The following is a 21244-nucleotide window of genomic DNA, read 5'->3' on the forward strand; positions in this document are numbered from 1 at the left end:
TACCCATCTGTCAGTTTCCTCTTCTCTTTCCGTCTGTGGTACATTGTATTGCAGGTAAGTACTTTGCACTGTGAGCTGGAGTTTTTACATTGGCTGCTTTGCACTAGTCTTGATGCTATAGTGGCTGACATGAAGTCAGAGGTGCGTAATTTTGTGTGTGCACGCATTTAGATGTATTTCAGATCAGGCAACCTCATACTGCAAATTGCTACTATAATTATTACTCACTATAATCTGGTGTAACAGATGGACTATGGTAGTTTCTAAGCAAGCAAATATGATTCCAGTATAAATAGGAACCTGACTTCCAATGTTCAGTTGATAATGTTCTCTAAGGGTGGCCCTGGCTCTCTGCCTCAGCTTCTATTTATCATTTGTAAAATGTAATTAATAAAGAAGATGAACTTGTGAATCAGTATTAATGGCAAACAATGGTATATTAGTATTATCAGAATGGTGTGTTTATCTTCTATGCCATTTTCAATTACATCCATGTTATGTGTCACGTTTCTCTTTCCCTTCTTGAGCTCCAGAAGCAACATTTTCTGAACATGGCAGCAGCAGGAACACATTTGCTACATGAAACAAGAACAGCGCTCTTTACTGTTACATTGGCACAAAGATCAATGTTTACAAAGCGGTTGTGATGACAACCCTCATCTACGGCTCCGAATCGTGGGTTTTATACCGTCATCACCTGCGACTCCTCGAGCGCTTTCATCAGCGCTGCCTTCGCACCATCCTCAACATCCACTGGAGTGACTTTGTGACCAACACTGAAGTTCTCAAGTGGGCGGAGGTTACCAGTATCGAGGCACTGCTGCTGAAGACGCAGCTGCGCTGGGCAGGGCATATTTCTAGGATGGAAAACCACCGCCTTCCCAAGATTGCCCTGTATGGCGAACTCTCCACTGGCCACCGAAATAGAGGGGCACCAAAGAAGAGGTACAAGGACTCCTTGAAGAAATCCCTTGGCGCCTGTCGCATCAACCATCACCAGTGGTCTGACCTAGCCTCAGATCGCAAAGCATGGAGGCACACCATCCACCAGGCTGTCTCTTCCTTTGAGAACGCACGCATAGCTGGTCTTGAGGACAAAAGGAGATTGAGGAAGAATCGCACTGCTACAGCACCAACCCCAAATCAGACTTTTCCCTGCAGCCACTGTGGCCGGACCTGCCTGTCCCGCATTGGTCTTGTCAGCCACCAGCGAGCCTGCAGCAGACGTGGACTATTGCACCCTTCTTAAATCTTCGTTCGCGAAGCCAAGCCGAGAGAGAGAGGTTCTATTATACAACAGCTCTACAGCACTTTGCAAACATCAATTAAAACTAGCCATATACAACAAGAGGTATGTAGTTATTTTGATTTAAAGCAATGAGGAAACTCAGAACAGAATGAGCCAAAGGGAAAGAGCAAAAACGCATTATAAACTGCACCACATTTAATTCCCTCATCCAATCATTTATATTTTATACTTCCTGAATCAGATGGCTACCCTTGCTTTTAATATCTAGAAGTTCTGATTAAAGCTGGCAATGGTCCTCATTGGAGGATGCAAATACACTGAAAAGGAGACCGCATTTGCTGCTCAAGATTTACATCTGAGGAGGCTGTGGTAAATGGCAGTTTGATAAAAGGTATGTTTCTGTTAAACAATAGACTTTAAACAAATACCTCTGAAGTTAAATAGGTGGACTTATTGCTCATGTTTTGCTGGGACTCTTAAGTTTTTGCGAAAATGCTAGGTATGCATCATTTTTGAAGTTATTTTTATATAAATTTACTAGTTCCTTGCCCTGCACTTTCACAGTTATGTTAAAAATATTTATCGATTATAATAAATTTGTCAGTATGGTATAAATAGTGGAGATGCTGATACTGAGTTGAAAGAATGGACTCTTAAGAGTGCACGCCAAGAAAAAATTAGTATAATCTGTCAGGGTCTGGGGAGTTTATGGATTTTTCTGTAACTTTTATTGTTTGTGTAGGACACTGCTAGTTCATGATTCAAATCTATGTGTTTTCTGTGATAATAGTGCATCAAGGCAATTGCTTTCAATTGGTAGTCTATTGGATGGTCTGGAGTAGCTGTTAATGGCACCAAGTTTACATAACATAGTTCTTCCTCTATACCAGGGGTCCTCAAACTACGGCCCGCTGAGGATGTTTATGCGGCCCGTCGGGTTATGGCAAAATCAGACCGGAAGTGACGTTCGACCTAAACTTGCGTTAGCAACGCACACTTCCGACACTGGGATGAGGCGGCGGAGACAGAGTGTGAGGTGATACCGAGGTGAGGTGAGTTCCTAGGCCGGGGTGTGTGGTGTAGGGAAGGGAGAGAGATGCAGAAGACGGAGAACTGACGGCCCGCGGCCTTGTACAGTAACGGTAGTCCGGCCCTCCAACACTCTGAGGGACAGTGAACTGGCCCCCTATTTTAAAAGTTTGAGGACCCCTGCTCTATACCCTCAAGTTTCAGACAAATTGGACCATAGGAGTTGATTTTACAGACTTCTAAATAAAGTGCCTTTTAGAGCAGGCACAGTTTGCTTCACTGATTCCTGTAAAGGGAAAATGGCACCAGCCAATTCTTTTTAAAAAGTTGTTTGCATTCATTTGATTTTCCTACTTTTACAGTGATTTTTTTTGTAACCTTTCCATGAAAAACTCTGGTCTGTTCTTTGTTTTCATTAATGAAATATGGAAAGAAGGAGGTGAGGGGGTGAGTTAGCTGATTTTCATCCAAATGACACCAGAATTGCAGTGGAGTTAGTACTGCCTGTCCACTAAAAAATCCTCATGTTTCAAGCAAATTGGACTACGAGGTACAAAGAAGGGAGTGAAGGAAACAGCAAGTCTCCACAGCTTGGCTGGAAGTACTCTGTGCTCCCCCCTTGCGAGCATCTCATTGGGACTGGAAAATCAGAAGAATCAAAGAAAAACATGACTGCATGCTGCATTTCTGGTGAGCACCTGGATTTGGGGTGGGGGAACAGATTGTTTGGGAGGTTCACAATTCCCAAGAATACCAGATTTCTATTCCTGTTCTGGTAAATCACTGTAACAACCTGAACCACTGATTTCCAGGTATATGTTTCATTTGAAAATTTTGTAATATGCACCCCTAATGGCTTCCCAATAAACACCTTGTCGTCATAAAGTCATCCAACAGTGCATTAACTGAATAATTCCTCCCAAAGATTAAAACGAGTTGCCTCTGATAAAGTTAAGCCACATATTCCAGATGAAGAGCAGACAAGTTCTGCTGCACAAACCCACATTGTGCTGAAAAACTAGGTTGTATATAGAGGAAAATTATAAGGACAACTTAAACTGCATAGCCTTAGATAGGATAGATCCTTGTATAATGGAGTAAAAGAATATGCCTCTTCAATACCATTGCACACAATACCAAGTTAGCATGTTCAGAAAGCCTGGGGGCTTTATCTGATTTGACATCACAGTGCACTGTGCAACTAGGATAGTAGCAATATAGTGAAACAGGATAGCATGAATAAATTACAACAGCACTTCAGTAATTACATTTTGTTATCTTTAACAGCATTTTTATATTATCAACTGTGAATCACATACTTTTGTAAAGTTGTCCTTTAGCTTTAAGTGCCATTCTTATGAAAAGAACAATGCAGTTGTGTAAGTGCCATGATATCTTTTGGGCGCTGCTTTCACTCACCATCACAAAGAGTTCACTTATTTTCACAACCAATGGGTATTCCTCTTATGAAGGGCTTTTCTTTTGTATAAAAAGCCCAGCAGGAACTTATTTGCACATTAGACCACACACCCTGATGTCACCATTGTCACACAGGGCTGTTTTGTAGAAAAAGTCCAGCAGAACTCATTTGCATATTAGGCCACATCCCCTGACACCAAGCCAGCCGGAACTGCATTCCTGTGCATTCCTGCTCAAAAGAAAGCCCTGCTCTTATGACATGCAGAATGCAGCTTTACTTCCAAAATAGTAACAGCACTTGCAATTTTGTTTCCTGAATTATTTTTATTTATCTCCTTTGATTTATTATGATCAATGACAGTATATGATACAGTTGTCTGAAATTTATCCCATCAATTTAGTAAGATCTTTCAACCCACTGTACAAAGTCTATTTATACTTAAAGGAATTTCCATGTTATGACATCGTTCCTTCAAGCGCCACTCAAACACATTCTGATACATCAGTGCAGCTTCCAGTATTCATTAGGTAAAGATAAGGTGTTGAAGCTGTGCAGTCTGGCATCAGACTTCTGACCTTCCGCTCCATTATGGATAAAGGCTCTATAAGGCAGCATTCAAAAACAGCCTGCCGTGAGAAAACCCTTCTTTTTTACAAGTGATGACCACCACTATTGTGCATCATGTTTATTGATACAACAATCATTTTTTGAAAAGCATGAAACAATTTACATTATATATTTTTTCTTTGTACAGCATCATGATATTGGGTGGTCCAGAGACTTCTCAGTTCTTACATTACAAAGAACGGGAATATTCTCCTCAGTGGTAAATATCCTCTATAAAATGGATTAAAAACTTCATTGTAGGTCTGGCATCCTCCAGCAAGGCCAATACTGCTTCAACAGGCAACATCATACAGCTTTTGTCAACTACTGAGAAGTTGTACTAGAGTCTTCAGACATTTTAAGAGATAGACATCCTGCTGGCTCTCTTGATTCTGTAGAACAGCTAAACAGAGGAAAATGCATTAGCTGTTAACACAGGAAAAAGATGAACAGAAGATACCACTTCCTCTGCACACAGAACCATAACTTCCCAATAAGGCAATGCCATTTTTTAAAATTTTTAATATATCTGTGGGAAGACTCAAGAGTGAAGTGTCATTAAGTCTTAGGCTTCATTAAGTTTTCGAGAACAAAGTTTTTATAATCAATGGTCTGAAGCAATTTTATTTAATAAACACTAGAAAACACATATGAACAAGTGAGGAAAAAGTGGCCTTTTGATCAAATTCTAGCCCACTTGATATTCGCTGTCTCACTAGTTCATTTTTTGCTCCCTCTGGATGCGGTTTTGTATATGGGATGTGCCATATTCCTAGGGCTTAAGGCATTGTATAACAGAGATACCTTCATATTGCTAGTAAACAGCTATATGTATTTGTTTTTACTTTCAGATTTTCTACATCAATTAGACACTCAAATGGAAGGAAGACCCAAGGAAGTGTTTGCATCTTGCCTGACAGTACAGTAATAAAGAAACTAAAGACAAGCCCAATCTATTTTCCCTTATTGCTAATACACATTATGGAAAATTCAAAGTGCCGTGCACACAGCCAGATATTCTTCTTCTTCACATGGCCTGCTGAAAGGGGTCATTTAAGCACTCTGTTCCACACCTAACCTAATATCAGCATGGAAGGCAGTCTGCTAATTTCTTAGCTTGTCAAAGCTGGATGAGCTGAGCACAAGACAGGGCACATTAAGTAAGATTCTGGCCCATGTTCAAATCTTAACTTAAAAGTAATTAACTCTAGCCAAAAAGCTTTACTTCATGCCTAGCTTGAGAGATGGATTATTTAACCCATATCTTGCCATGCACAGAAGATTAAACCGGCCTCAGAAGTATTACCCTTGCTCATATAGTCTGGTTATTTGGTATAACTGGGTGTGATTACATCAATTTGAAGGCTGTGTGAACACAAGCTGCAACAAGCAGAAGAGTCTATTCCATTGTTTGCAGTGAACACAAGGCACACAAAAACAGTTTTGCAAGGAACTCAAAGGGACATTCTGTGTGTGATTGCTTCCCCAACCTCAGCCCTTCTATTCTGGTATCTCTGCTATCTCAGGCCAAAAACCTGAAGGCACCCCTCAGGTCCCACCAAATCTCCAAAACCAGCCCATCACAACCTTCTGGTAAGAAGGAAGGTTCTTTTTCCAAGAAAGGTGAGGCTCCACCCACCTGGATCTGGGTGTTTCCAACACCATTCCTAGAAAGAAGAAGGGCACAACCCAAGCTGACCCTGAGACACAAACAAGCACAAAACCAGCAAAAGGCAAGGGTGGGCAGAATCCTCTTCACCGCCTGCCAGGATTCTCCAATTCAAATTGTATCAGCTGCATCTAAAGGCAGCCTAGGCAGATATATATGGAGGCTGTATATGAATGGAGTACAACAAAGTACTTCTGAGTTTCCCTCACACTAGTTTAATAAACATAACTACTCTATTCAAGAACTCACTTTTCTCTGTCTCAGCCCCTCACCTGGGGAAAAAAGATCATTTGCACCACATCTGGGCCCATTTTGCCCCTTGACAATTAGGTGCTTTGGGCTTTTAGGAGAAGAGGTAGAATATCCATTTTATAAATATGCAATAAGGAAGAAATCAAAATGAGAATAAACAGTATTTCAGAATCTCTAGTTACATGGTTCATGTAATTTTAACATGGTCATGTCTGTCCAACAAGAAACTGGAGTGGGGGGGGGGGGAGGTTAACAGATTAGATTATGACTAGGATCCAAACAGCTTTTTGAAATGATGAAAAATGAAAGGAAGGAGTCTCCTTTGACTCCCAAAATGGCTATGGCTGAGGAACATGGGACCTTTATGGCAAAATGAACTGAAAACTTAACTTGATCCAACTCCATATCTTTTCTCTAAAAAAGTAAGCAACATGAGCTGGGAGGAGGGGAAACCAAACTGCATAAACAGTTCTAATCAGCATTCAACATTTAAAAATTAAGGTTTTCCTTTAGGTAATTTCTTTTTTTCAAAAGCACATGTGTATTTCAAAATGCAGTCAGTGCTTATGAAGTCTTACGTTAACTAAAATGTTATAAGCAATGTTGTATTTTAATTATATCTTCAAAGAACAATTAGACTGTTAGGTTCTAGTCCTTAGAGATATAAACTAAACTTTCCCATAAAAACGTACTTTTCTTTACTGAAGCAAAAGTTTCATCTATTCTTCTCTTTATTGATGGATTCTTCAAAGTCACTTTTGCCTGTAGCACAAATAAAGAATAACCCAACGGCTGTATTAATTCCCATGTGCTGATACTCTTAAACTCATTCTTTCCTGCAGTTACATATTGGCAGCAAGCCACAAGACTATGACAATCAGAAACTTAAGAATGAAACATGTGACAATACCACTGTGAGTAGTACAGATACTGGAGGGGAGGGGGGAATCAATGAAATAAAGCAATAAAGAGGCACAGCCTTCCAGAACTCAGTATAATAGGAAGCACTCTTCTGAATATTAAGATGCCTTATGAGAGAGACTCTTGCATACTTTCCCTCTTAAAACACAATACTAGTACAAGTATACCTTGCCAAGTGTACATGGCAATAAACTCGTTTTAAAACCCATGCAAAACACACAGTACAGGATAATTTATTATGCTGTCATTTACTAGCATTCACTTGATGCATTAGTAGTCTCCCAAACAGAAGGAAACAGAAACAGGCAGTAAAAAGAAGAATACGGGTGGGCACCATACAGCACCATAGCCTGTTTTTATTTTGATTAATGATAAGAAAAACTTCATTAACTGCTGCTGAATTCAGACCAGAAATCTGGCCATGAGGGAGTATCTAAGAAAAAAAGTTTTAATCATCCCATCACATTCTAGTATAAAGAAGAAACAGAATGATGATCTCGGTGATGATAGCTGATAGGTCAGAATTTTTTTAGTGGGGGTGGGTGGGTATGGGATAGCAAGGACAGTGGAGTCTCCATCCTTGCTCATGCATCTGAGCTGAGCAGCTTTTAATAGGCCTGAAATAGTGACTAATGTTATGCAAGATGTGCTACAGATGTCTCCTGGATCTTATCCATCTTGCACTTGCAGAAGGGAATCCACCTATTACTTAAGCAATGTCACACAAACATTTCAACCCTCTCAGGAGAAAAAGCTGCCAGCAACAAAATGTTCACAGTCCAGCTTCTGGGAGAAAGCTGTAGCTGTCAGTTTGGCTCAAATTAAATTATTATGAAGGCCATATGGAAGAAGGTGATGTATGGGCTGGGTTAAGGATCAGAAGCTAACTGGCAAGAGACCTCAGAAAGTAGGGAAACTAAGGAGTAGACAGCAGAGAGCTATGGTGGCCAAAGAAAAGGGATATAGAATGGAATGAGATATAGGAAATGGTGGAAAGGGCACACGGAACAAAGGTTTGGGAACAATGAGATATGTGAGCAAGGATATCTAGAACTACTAGTTCAAAGTTTCCAAGAGTTCCACCACCATCATTACTGCAGTGTTAGGATTTGGCAGCCTTAAGGGAGCAACAGAAATCAAGAGGCAGTGGCATGGGGAACTGAATGTCATATATTGACTTGAACTAATCAGCTAGGCATTAGGTTGCAAATTTCTCCTTCTGCATTAATTAACATAGTGGTGTTTGAGTATGCTAATGGAAGGGTGTGATGGATGAACAATAAAGGAACAAATTTGTAGAGCTTCTGTACAAACATGGTAAAACAGATCTTTAAAATGTCTTTTTGTAATACACTAACCTTCTGGTAATTGTGAAGCAAAGCCCAAAGTGCAGATGCTCCTATTCTTTGAGTCACAGGGCTATCACTTTCCAGGCAAGCAGACAGTACTGCAATGACTTTATCTAAGAGGGAAAAACAGACCACATGTGTACCTAACAAAGGCCAGGATATCAGAAACTCTGCTTCTTGAATGCACACCTGTGGCTAATTTATCACCCCCCTCCACATCATATAAATATTATAGTACAGAACTTGCAAAATTAAACCTGAATTAAACTTTAATGCCCCCGAATTATAGACATCTTACATATACAAGCAAAATATACCTCACTGTTAACTATATGCTAGTGATGAAATATACAACTTGCAGAACAGAGATGGGAAGAATATTGGCCATACTAAATAAGCGTAAGAGGTACATAATTAATAGCCTATTAGTTTTCATATTTCTTTTCCAGCTTGATCTCCAAAAGGTTCCTCTAGGATATCATTAAGCTTAGACTCTCTTGATCACCTTGTTCAACAGAGCAGATTGACTGTGCTCCGTCAGCTGTATTTCATGATGATGATTCAATAGTGATCATTCAAGAAAGGTGCTAAAGAACTGCAATAACTGGGGGTGCTAAATGCTACAGTCTTTTCTGTGTTCTCTTTAGTCTTTGACCACCATTTAAGTATGAGCTAACCAATAACTACCCTTTCCTCAGCCCACTGATACCTGAGCTCACACGGACATAGCTGGAAATGCATGGAAAAGCAGGATTCCTCACTTTTGTGTGTTCTGGTCTCAGAACTATTAGCAAGTATAGGTGGAAAGCTGCTGACAGATCTTTGGAAAAACATTTTGAACCAGTGCCTCTCAAGTCTCAGATCAGGAATCCAAAGTGGACCATGACTTCATCACAGGCGGTTCATGAAACCAGGAGGGAAAAACAGGGTGGAAAGGGATAGAAGGTACTCTGGGAACTTTAATGATTAATCTGGTTTTGACTCTGCATAATATTACCAAGGCCATTTCACACAGCTTTTTGCTATATATTCACATGAAAAAATGAAATACCAACATGCCCTGTGTTAATTGATGAAAATTCTGTGTTTTATGTTAGAGAGGGAGGGGTTGTTTTTTTTAGAGTGGGTCCCACTTCAAAAGGTCTGAGAACTTCTGCTTTAAACTGAACTTTCTTGGGTCCTGTAAAACATACCAGCTCCCCCAAGATATTTCTGTAGGTTCTATATTCATAATTATTATTTTAAAAGCATAATTTAAGTTCATGATATGCATGTATGTTAAAATAAATCTTATAATCAGGGCTTTTTTTTGTAGTAAGAACTCCTTTGCATATTAGGCCACACACCCCTGATGTAGTGAGGATTGGCCACATCAGGGTGGGTGGGTGGGCTAATATGCAAATAAGCTCCTGCTATAAAAAAAAGCCCTGCTAGTCATTAGTGGCTGTTACACAATCCACAATGTACTGATAGGTTTTTATGGTCAGCAACCCACATTTCAATCAAATAGCAGTGTTGGACCATGACAGCCAACTAGACAAAGCAATGAATACCCACCATTAGCTAGAATCTTGGCTTTGTTGGCTGAGCAAAAGCAAATGTTATGCAGAATCAGGAGGACCATATATGGATTGCTCTTGTGCTTGTACTTTGTCATCTCTACAAGTTGATCTAAACTTCCATTCATCTTCACAATAATTTGCTGTCCATCTTCTCCAAATGATAAGTTCAATAGGAGTTTCAACCAAGCAACAGCTAGAATACTGAGGCATTTATTTCCTCCCTTTGGCAATGGTAATGACAAGAAGTTCTGTAGAAAGTTATTCTGGAATAGGAGAGGGAGAAAATTGAAAACAAATCAGCCAGTATCATAATGCCCCTGTATAAATTGATGGTGCAGTCTCATTTGGAATACTGTGTGCAATTCTGGTCACCACACCTCAAAAAGGATATTATAGCATTGGAAAAAGTGCAGAAAAGGGCAACTAGAATGATTAAAGTTTTGGAACACTTTCCCTATGAAGAAAGGTTAAAACGCTTGGGGCTCTTTAGCTTGGAGAAACGTCGATTGTGGGGTGACATGATAGAGGTTTACAAGATTATGCATGGGATGGAGAAAGTAGAGAAAGAAGTACTTTTCTCCCTTTTTCACAATACAAGAACTCGTAGGCATTCAATGAAATTGCTGAGCAGTCGGGTTAGAACAGATAAAAGGAGGTACTTCTTCACCCAAAGGGTGATTAACATGTGGAATTCACTGCCACAGGAGGTGGTGGCGGCTACAAGCATAGCCAGCTTTAAGAGGGGGTTAGATAAAAATATGGAGCAGAGGTCCATCAGCTATTAGCCACAGTGTGTGTGTGTGTGCGTGTGTGTGTGTATATATATATATATATTTTTTTTGGGGGGGGGGGGCCGCTGTGTGACACAGAGTGTTGGACTGGATGGGCCATTGACCTGATCCAACATGGCTTCTCTTATGTTCTTATGCAACATATCATGTACTCCATTTTAAGATTTTAGAAGCCACAAAGAGAGGTACTTCAATTGAACCCTGAAGTATCTTTTCTTGGTAATGAACCCGAGGAAGGCTTCTGGGCAACTTGAAAGCCTGCACATACTGATTGGTGATATTTTGGTGGATTATAATAAAAAGAAATCACACAGCTTTCTGTTGTTGCCTTATTTACTTGATGTGCATTTAGATACAGTTTAAAGCTACACAAGAATTGCAAGCTGTGACTGGTCTAATTCAGTTTCAGGGTTTTTCTCACACTGTCCAACATGAGATTTAAATAAAGACTAGGTTATTTAGAAGTTACCCAGAGTAACTCCCCCGCTCCCCAACCCCCCCCCCCCCCCCCAAAAAAAAACAAAGTCTCTTAGAAATGTTTCAGGGAAGACAATATAGAAAGCAACTTATTTTCCTTCACTTGAGAACTTAACATAAATTCTTTGCAGCTAATTAAAATTTAAGTACATGCATTTCAGAAATATTGAGCTGTTAGGTAAATACTGTTGTTTTTCTTTTCTTTTTACTATTTCACACATGCACTAGAAATTTAAATGCTACTGTTCTGGTTCTCTTTATGGACCTTTATGTCTAGGAAATTTCTTCGTGTATGGCAGGATGACACAGTTGCTATCTTGATTGTTAAGGCTCGGACAGAATTATGAATGTTCAATTTTCAAGACTTTAAATGTTCAATGGCAGTTGACGCTGAACAATAAAAGTAATTATCTCCATAGGAAAATGTATAATGCCAGGATAAAGTTACCCATACAAAAAGTAGAAAGCATCCATCCCTATCCCTGCTTGACTGCTTAAAAGGAAGAGTCTGCCTTGTCCCACCCATTGCCTTTGGAAGAGAGAGAATGCTCATGAGCTCAGTGAGGACAGAGGAAATTGTCCTAATGAGGAATGGCTTTGAGAAACTTTCTGACAGCGCTCATTAGGCATACACAGGAAGTTTCTGTGCTAGTCAAGGAAGAATTATTGCATTAAAACAAACCAGTCATTTCTGGAGAAAAGCACATCCCACACATTCCATTTACAAGGTAACAATACTGACTGGAGGGTGAGGGGAGAATACTAGGAAACCCACATTTCTGCAAAAGCAGCACCAACACAAGAAAAAGTGTATCAAAGGTACATATCATTAATGTCTAAATATATTAGAGCTGTAAATACAAATTATAGGAATTATAATACTTTAGAGCACAGAACAGTGAGAAATGGTGATGTGGCGCAGAAACAGAAGCAGCAGCTCAGGAAACTAAGCACATGATTGTTATCCTGAATGAACAGACAATGAATTAGGTAACAAAAACATGTCTGTTTGGAGTATCAACATTTCGGTCTATATCTCTGTTCTTCTAAATGACTCACACCTACAAAAACCCATTTGCACTTAAAAGTGCTACAATCTTAGAGGCAGGGCTTTTTTTGAGCAGGAATGCACAGGAATGTTCTGGTTGGCTTAGCACCAGGGGGTGTGGCCTCATATGCAAATGTCCATGCTGAGCTTTCTCCACAAAGAAAACCCTGTAAAACAAGGGGTGTGTGGCCTAATATGCAAATGAGTTCCTGCTGGGCCTTTTCTACAAAAAAAAGCCTTGCTTAGAGGTGCCATTTTTTCATAAGATAGCTATGCAGAGTAAGGCGGTAGCAAAGTAAAGAAAGAAAGGAGGGATGGTTTACATATAAGAGAATGGTTAGAACGGATAAAAGGAAGTACTTCTTCACCCAAAGGGTGATTAACATGTGGAATTCACTGCCACAGGAGGCGGTGGTGGCTACAAGCAAAGACAGCTTCAAGAAGTGATTGGATAAAAATATGGAGCAGAGGTCCATCAGTGGCTATTAGCCACAGTATATTATTGGAACTGTCTGGGACAGTGATGCTTTGTATTCTTGGTGCTGGGGGGGGGGGTGCAAAGTGGAAGGGCTTCTAGACCCACTTGTGTACCTCCTGATGGCCCTTGGGGTTTGTTTGTTTTTTTGGTCACTGTGTGACAGAGTGTTGGATGGGCCATTGGCCTGATCCAGCATGGCTTCTCTTATGTTATGTTCTTATGTTCATGGATGGTACAACTGATTTCAAAACAAAATGATTGACGAGTATAAACAGCTTTGTTTCTAGTTACAATATCCAATTTCATCACAAATTTCTTTACATGAACTAATTCTGTCACATATATAAAGCAGGAACTGGTGTTTTAAAGTCTTCTGAAAGCTTTTAATATCTGACCACAAAGCTGATTCTCTTCTCATAAAAAGGACTAATTTTCTTTCTGTATACATTAACACCAAATACTATTGCTTAGGAAAGGAAAGTCGTTTTCGACTCTGGGGTGACGTCACATCACAACATTTTCACGGCAGACTTTTTTTACGAGGTGGTTTGCCATTGCCTTCCCCAGTCACCTACACTTTCCCCCCAGCAAGCTGGGTACTCATTTTACCGACCTCGGAAGGATGGAAAGCTGAGTCAACCTTGAGCCGGCTACCTGAATCCAGCTTCCACAAGAATAGAACTCAGGTCGTGAGCAGAGAGTTCAGACCGCAGTACTGCAGCTTTACCAGTCTGTGCCACGGGGCTCCATTATTGCTTAAGCAGAACCCAATTTCCATTCAATTATTAATGGGAAAGGGAGTACAGGAAGAAGAAATTACACTACTAAAAACTGAAAAAGTACAACATAAGCTCTCTCTCATGTCATATTCAATCATGTGTTTTCATTACTATTGTCATAATCATTTTCATTTGCCTGCATCCAGTGGTCAAAAGTTTAGCGGGATGCCCTCTTACCATCCCATTTCCTTTTCAGTTGACAATAATCATCCAGGAATGAAGTGGAGTCACACCATTACGAAAGGTCATGGTTCTGGGTCAAACCTGCTAGGTAAGACTGGCTGGAAGAAGACTCTACTTGGCTTGGGGCTTCAGTTGTTGGAAGAAAAAGAACTTTTCTCTGGGAAGGCTACGGAATAGCCTGGGACCGATTTCATCCAGGCTCATCCAGACAACAGTTGCTTTGGAGACTTAAAGAGACAGGCACTGCAGAAGCAAGCCCTTGGAGAGAGCTTCTTCTTCCTCCAAAAACCAATGCCCAGTATTCTATCCAAATATCTACATGCTTCCCTCAATTCCACCAATAGTAGAAGACGAAAATGACTCTTGAAATTCTTGATCCATCCTTGCCATGAAAAAGTGCACATAAATGCACAACTAGAGTACCAAGTTTGCTGGGGGTGAAGTGTAGATGAGTGGGGAAGGCAATGGCAAACCACCCTGTAAAAATTTTGCTGTGAAAACATCGTGATGTGATGTCACCCCGGAGTCGGAAACGACTGGTGCTTGCACAGGGGACTACCTTAACCTTAGAGAATGTGGAAACTTCTATGAAATTATACCATTAAGCATAAATCCTTGTTAATAATTGATAACACGATATTTCAGAGGATAAATACCTAAATTAAAGTTTGTTATTAAGGAGTTTGTGTACCAGTTCTATACACCAAAACATGGTGGGCTGGATACTGATTCTCAAATGGCAGTGCAAGAAATCTTTGGCTGACCTCTGTAGAATGGCCTTTTGTGTCACTAAAAGAATCCTTGTACTGGAGGTAATCTGAATGTATTCAAGGGATTAAAGCTTGGTGAGTAAGCCACATGCTAAACTGAGTTTGACCTAATTTGAAACAAAGCCATCCTACTTTAGTTTCCCCCGCCACCCTTTCAACGCTGATTGCATCATTCCAGATTTTGATTCTAAAATTTAATACTGTCATTAGCCTAGCCCATATAAAGGTGTCCTGGAGATGTTACTTGTTTTCTGCAAAAAGTTAGTACTGAATTTTGTTCTGAAGTTCAGAAAAGTCCACGTGCCTACCTTCTGAAGTATGCCCTTGCAGTCATGAGCTACAACAAGGTTAGCCAGAAGATTAAAGGTCATCTGTTGAATTATGCTGTTCTCGGCTGGGGTTTGAGATGCTAGCTTCACAATGCTGTGCATTAGTAAATTTCCAGCTGCAGTTCTCTGGGCTGTCTGATGAGGAGATAATCCACCATTTGCTACACACAGGAGACTACAGCCTTAAAGAATGAGATATAATTGCATTTAAATGCATCAGACATTGTATCATCCGGAGGGGGGGGGGGGGTTAAAGCATTTTATATGGAAATTATTGATTCTATTTTTATTTACAACTTATACCTGCAAGAATTTGTAAGTGCATGAGCAAGATGTTTAAAAGGTCCCTTAAACATTGCAGGAAACTGTTTTATCTGTTCTTTATTGAAGTTATCATAAATTTAAGAAATCCTATCTGTTTCAAGCATGTGAAATGTCTATTAATATCAGGGTTCAACTTACCAGAAACGTTTGAGATGTGTGTACTTAAGAATTAACACATTCCATGAAAGGAAAAGAAAACCTAACAAAAATATTAGCTTAAAATCCCCCCGAAAACATCTTAAAATAAACTTAGCATTGCTAGTATTTATATTTCTTTCAACTTTCATCTTTTTAAATCACAACTTTCTTTCAACTTTCATCTTTTTAAATCACAACTTCAAAACAGAACAAAACAGAGTTACTCCTTACAATGTATAAGCTACAATGCTTATTTGCAAGAAATGGAATTGTGCTGGAATTAAAATATTAGTGGAGCACAAACCCACTCATGATTCCTAAAGAGAGCTTCCATGATCAAGGGGAGTAGGTTGGATTCTATGAAGCACTAACACAAAGAATTTGTAGCTGCAGATCTTGGCCCAATCTAGCACAATTCTAATACACATTTTAGATAATGCATGCATTACTTTATCAACAAAAATTTATTAGAGCTAATTATTTATGTCTGCAGAAACACTTGACATAAGATGACAACATGTGTGGGAGATCTAATTATGCAAAGCTCAATACCTGAAAAAAGCCAGCAAAGTCTATTTCCTAAAGCTGTCACTAGGGATGAACATGAACCATGAAAATTCCCAATTTGCTAATCTCAAACCATCACAAACTTTTAGCCACCAAATGAATCAGTTTGGTTCATGATGCTGTAGAATCCTGCCCCCCCACCCTGGCATGCTAGAGACACCAAAATTGCCGAGCATTTTCAGCTGACTTTCCTCCAGTTGCCCTCCAAGTTCAGTAAGGATTGGCTGTACGGGGTCTGAGTTTCAGCACCACAAAGAAGGTGCCCCCAGGAAAGTGCTTTCTGAAGAAATAACAAGTGCAGGTTTGGGAGGTTTAGAAATGTACAGAATGGACCCTGTGCAAGTTAGGCACCCCCCCTCCCAAAGTTATGTGCAGATTGGATTTAGGAGGTCCAAGTTATGGCCCCTCAATGAAGATGCCACCCAGAAAAGTGCTTTTGGAGAAAATGTCAGGTGCAGGTTCAAAAATGCAAGCTTCACACATCAAACACATAGGGAATCTATTGGTTATCCAAGGCTGGAGAATTCTGCCCCCCCCCCGTTTGCTTTGAAGTATGGTAAACATTTTGTTTGAGTGAAGACAGTCTGGAAATGTACCCATCCATGAGCCACCATGAACTGCTTAAATTTCATTGAAATTTTGTGCCAGTTGACTTGCCACAAACTGGCCAAAATTAATCATAAACTGTAGACTGTGAGCTATCCCTAACTATCATACACTGCTTATCCCTAGCTATCACACACCGTTACTAGTTACACACTTAAGAGGGTACAAATTGTTTAACTGCAACACACACAAATAAAGGCGGAGGCTCAAACTTGCTATATGTCTGTTTACTCAAGGTTCCTTTTACCCTAGGTCAGATGCATGCTTCTTGTGGCATGAAAGCATTATTTTTCTCCCAAGGAGTCATTTTTGCAAGGAAAGGTCTATCCATGTATCTAGGAGCTTTGAGGAAGTTAGTTTCATTTCATGTAACTCTAGAATGGTTTGCAAATTAGGGTCACAGACATTGCTAGATCCAAACAACTACTGTAGACATCACCAAGGGATTTCTTTTGTTTCTTTAAATAAAGAGCAGGCACTCCCCTCCCCCACCCCAAACACACATGGGGTGGTTATCCTAAGTTACTTTTTGAAAGTCTCCTCAATTTAAAGAGAGACATTTGCAAGTGAAACCACAGAGGTCTGCTGTTTGACAAGCACAAACCCCAGATCCACATGTAGAACTTTGCCCTTATCTGCTCTTGGATCTAAGTTCATACAGATTATATATGTTTTATAACATTAAATGTAGTAACACGTAAGACAAGTCAGAAACTATTAAAAGCCCACACACCTTTCTGCTATGCTATTTTTGAAATAAAAACTCATTTGGATCCCATGACAACTAGCAATGGTGAGGCCCTACATTCTTCACTCTTCCTGTGAAGCTCTCATTATAGACACACCTTCACAAACGTTATAAATAGAAATAAAACCATCAACTTCTTAAGACACTGATTATAGGTTAAAGCTAAGAGTTCTTTACCTGCAGGATGGAAAAAGTGAATCTGTGCACTACAAACTGAGTGAGCTCACATGCCAGCCACATGAGAGAGAACAATGGCAAACATTGCTGCACAGGGGGAGATCACTTCCTTCATCTATATTCTCAGATGTTTGAAAGTTTCCTATCACTTTCTTTGCTGAAACAATGTGGAACGCTTTGACTGGTATTCAGTAACTCAAGGCTTGATGTTGCCAGGTGCTTGCAGACGGAGAACCTCCTGTTAACATCAGTTATCTGGTTCTCTGTTCAGGTGCAGTCAACTGTGCATTCCTTAGAAATCTTATTACTAAAGCAAACCCTTCAACTAATTGATGGCAAAATAGCTACATTATACTGATATTACTAATCGTTATGCTTTGAAGTGTTGGGAAAAGCTGACTATGTGCAAAACATGAGACGCCTACTGTTGGTGAATATGTGACAGATATCTTCATAGCGTTTGTGTAAGTTACTGCATCAGTTTATCTATTCATGCAAAGAAGATTTCAGAAGGAACAGGGATAGAGAATATAAAACAAATCTTGATATATTTGGTCATACAAGCTTTCCATTGACTGGACCATAGAAAGTAATGTCAAGAGCCCCTCTTTCACCTGAAGGATAGTTTGCAGTGTAGACACAAAGTAAATGCAGAGTCGTTTGCATCAGTGAGTCATCCATTAAAAGCCACGGCCACATAGAGTGCAAAACAGAGACAAGTTGAGTTCCGAGGGCTGCTGCCTGCCAGATATAGATAAGAAATAACATTATATTTAAAAATTCAAGTTTCAGAAGCAAAACTTAAAAAAAACCTGATAGCTAAGAACCTATAATATGCTGATGGGGGGGGGGGATATTTCCTGATCTTAAGTAGCAAAACTTAAACTATGTATGGGATTTTTCAAATGTGCCGCTACTATTGATCTAGGTGTTCTGAGCCACTTGTGAAGCTCCCGAGACAGACAAACCAAACCAAAACTGACATTCACCTTCCCTCACCAAACACATCCCATTCAGATGGCTGATTTGGAGAGCCCCCAGAATGAACAAAGTGGATCACTCCCAAAGAACCTCAAAGTAACTAATACGGCTCTTTTGAAATTGCTTCCCCCATGCCTGTCAAATGTTGCATGATTCCCCCCTCTTCCAGTTTCTTACTTTGCAGCCTTCATTTCGAAAGAAACAGTTTCTTAGGAGCTGCATGACAAGCTTTAATTCTTTGCTGAGGTGATCATCCTAGCGGAACAAAAGGTGATTTAGTGTCAATATCAAAGCTGAATCTAGTTTATATGACATATACAGCACTTCTTTGCTTCTGGACTTAGTTTACCACAGAGGGACTCCAATTGTGCTTGACTACCCTGCCTTTCAAAGATGCTGACATTCTGACTGTCTGTGAAAAAGATTATTGAATTTCAATAAGTCCATCCAACACAGAATAGTATTTCAGTTCTGTCGCACACAAAGGAACAGAGATACAATATAGGATCCATATGGGATGCTAGGTTTTCAATCATAGCAAATGCACCAGCTGACAATAAAAGGCTTTGGTCTCCAAAGAGCTATGAGACAGGCAGGGGCAAGGGGATGAAATCAGGTAAGGAAAACAAACATCTTTGCCAGAGGTTTAATAACAATAATATAAAAAAGAATAGTTGGCCCTTGTTCTTAGTGCATACCTGAAACCATGCATAAGCATAAGTCCCTTTTAGCTACATTTAATTGCTAAATACTGGCCGTTTTCGCACTTAGCGTTTGCTCCCCTTTTTCCGCGGCGCAATTATGTCCGGATCATTTTTCTCGTTTTCCCACTAGTGACTCTTTGCGGAGTCGCCTTCCCTGAAGCCCCGGCTCAAATCGTTTTCCCACTGGCATCGACCTGAGTTCGATGCCCTGTCAATCATTTTTTTTTTAAGCGCAAGTCTGGTTGCGTAATGACGTACTAACGTAACATCGAGCTGATCCCTCCCCTTCTTTTCGTGGACAAACCGCATCACGTGTGCTGCTGCTGCTTATGGATTGGCTGCAGCTGTAGAATCCTCCAAAGCCCTTCATGTATTAACAGAAGCATTCACAGTGGAGAATCCTAGCACTAGATTCCCCCCCCAAATTCTGAAGCACTAGATTCCCCCCCCAAATTTCCTCCGCTCTCTTTCCCCTCCCCGGCTGGCGCTTGCAACGGGGACCTGACTGATTCCTGCTGCCAGAGCTCCCCCCCCGCCCCATTCTCTCCTTCCCCTCTCCTTTCGCATTATCGAGATAACGCAACAGTGAAATAACGCAACTAAAGTCAATAAAAAAAATTCCAACGAAACCAATTGAGGTGGCAATTGAGGCTATTCCAGGGTTTTTTTTTTTTCCTATTTGTTAATTTCGAAATATCGCTATTACGCAAAACTGTGAAGTTTAAAAAAAAAAATGGCCGTGCCGGCACTTTGGGGAAGCGCCGCGAAAGGCTGATGATTGGCCAAGCGGGTGGATGGGGTGGGAGGACGGAAAGGGAGAGGGTGACGCCCACAAAGCAGTCGATCCGGCGTGGATGGATTTCGCACAGCAAACTCCGCTGAGTGGATCCGGAGTGGATCCGGAGGTTTTTGGAAACTCCGGCAGCATGCTGAAAAACATACTCCGGCGTAAAATCCCTGAAGCGCCAGAGCAAACCGCAGCGCCGGAGCAACATGTGCGAAATCCAAGAGAAGATCCGGAGGTAAATGGGGCGCTACGCTGGAGCAAACGCTAGTGCGAAAACGGCCACTGTCTTTAAAAGAGTTGTACAATCAAAAATGCTTCCCAGAAAGCATTTGCACATTCATACAACTAGATTTTATTGCTCCATATCTAATGGTATGAAATGAATTTATTATTATCTGTCTTGAATACTGAGCATGCAAATATACAAACATAGAATGGTGCTTTTAGACAAAATGCTTTAGTTTTTGTTTTGTTTTGTTTTCATTTTAAGGGCTAGACTAGAGCTTCCTAATTGTCCCCTCTTCTCAATATTTGAGTTTAGGTGGGAAAATGCTTTTGAAATGGTCTGGCTTTGCATTTGTTGGGAAGAAACTCACTAAGAAAAGATTAAATACCTCTCTCTTCCACCGATTCTCCCCAAGAAATACCCTCTAAGTATTAGACTTATAAAGCAAACATGAGGTTGAGACCCTGTGTTTAAAATTCCCATATCTCCCTATGGTTCAATATTCGGCACCCATGAAAAGTTAGAGCCTAAAGGCAGAGAGAAACAGTACCTGTCATCAGGGCAACCATCTAATATTAATGCTTCACAATGAGACTTTACAAACAGGCAAAAATATATCCTAAGCACCACTGAAAACTCACAAATTACATTCAAGTAAGAAAATGGTTAAACAAATGACTAAAGTGCAAGTTCAATATTGGGTCAATTAAACAGCACAAAAGTAATGCAATCAGGAAGCAGAATAGAGGCCACTGTGGGCTGACTGCACACAGCATGACCTAATGGACACATTGGTTCTACTGGCTCCACAAAAGGGAGTCAATAGACAGCAGTATGTGTAGATACTATTACTGTAACAGCCTATAATACAAAAACTTTTCAAGATATACAAGGAATATTTTAAATTTGGGCATATGTGTTATTTGTACACACTTTTATCAAAGAGCTAGATGTGAGTCCAGGAACACCTTAGAAACCAACCAGATTTTCAAGGTATAAGCTTCTGAGAGTCAATGCTCCTTTCATTAGCATTTATCAAAAATATCTATTTATACATCTGCCCAGCCTAGCCAG

At 40.2% G+C, this 21244-nt stretch overlaps 1 protein-coding gene across 2 annotated transcripts in view; it reads right to left on the reverse strand.

Moving 5' to 3' along the window:
- Window positions 1-4001: 4001 nt before the first annotated feature.
- RTTN (rotatin) overlaps window positions 4002-21244 on the reverse strand; it is a 120413-nt gene continuing 103170 nt past the window's right edge. For both annotated transcript variants that reach the window (XM_060244065.1, XM_060244064.1), the window contains exons 43-49: window positions 18631-18708; window positions 18087-18213; window positions 14892-15094; window positions 10053-10320; window positions 8505-8608; window positions 6918-6987; window positions 4002-4707 (exon numbers count right to left, since the gene is read on the reverse strand). In XM_060244065.1, coding sequence (XP_060100048.1) covers window positions 4625-4707; window positions 6918-6987; window positions 8505-8608; window positions 10053-10320; window positions 14892-15094; window positions 18087-18213; window positions 18631-18708 — 933 coding nt within the window. In that variant the 3' untranslated portion in view covers window positions 4002-4624. The remainder of the gene's footprint in view (window positions 4708-6917; window positions 6988-8504; window positions 8609-10052; window positions 10321-14891; window positions 15095-18086; window positions 18214-18630; window positions 18709-21244) is intronic.

The sequence above is a fragment of the Heteronotia binoei genome, chromosome 7, assembly GCF_032191835.1.
Source record: "Heteronotia binoei isolate CCM8104 ecotype False Entrance Well chromosome 7, APGP_CSIRO_Hbin_v1, whole genome shotgun sequence".
In the NCBI taxonomy this organism is placed as follows: Eukaryota; Metazoa; Chordata; class Lepidosauria; order Squamata; family Gekkonidae; genus Heteronotia; species Heteronotia binoei.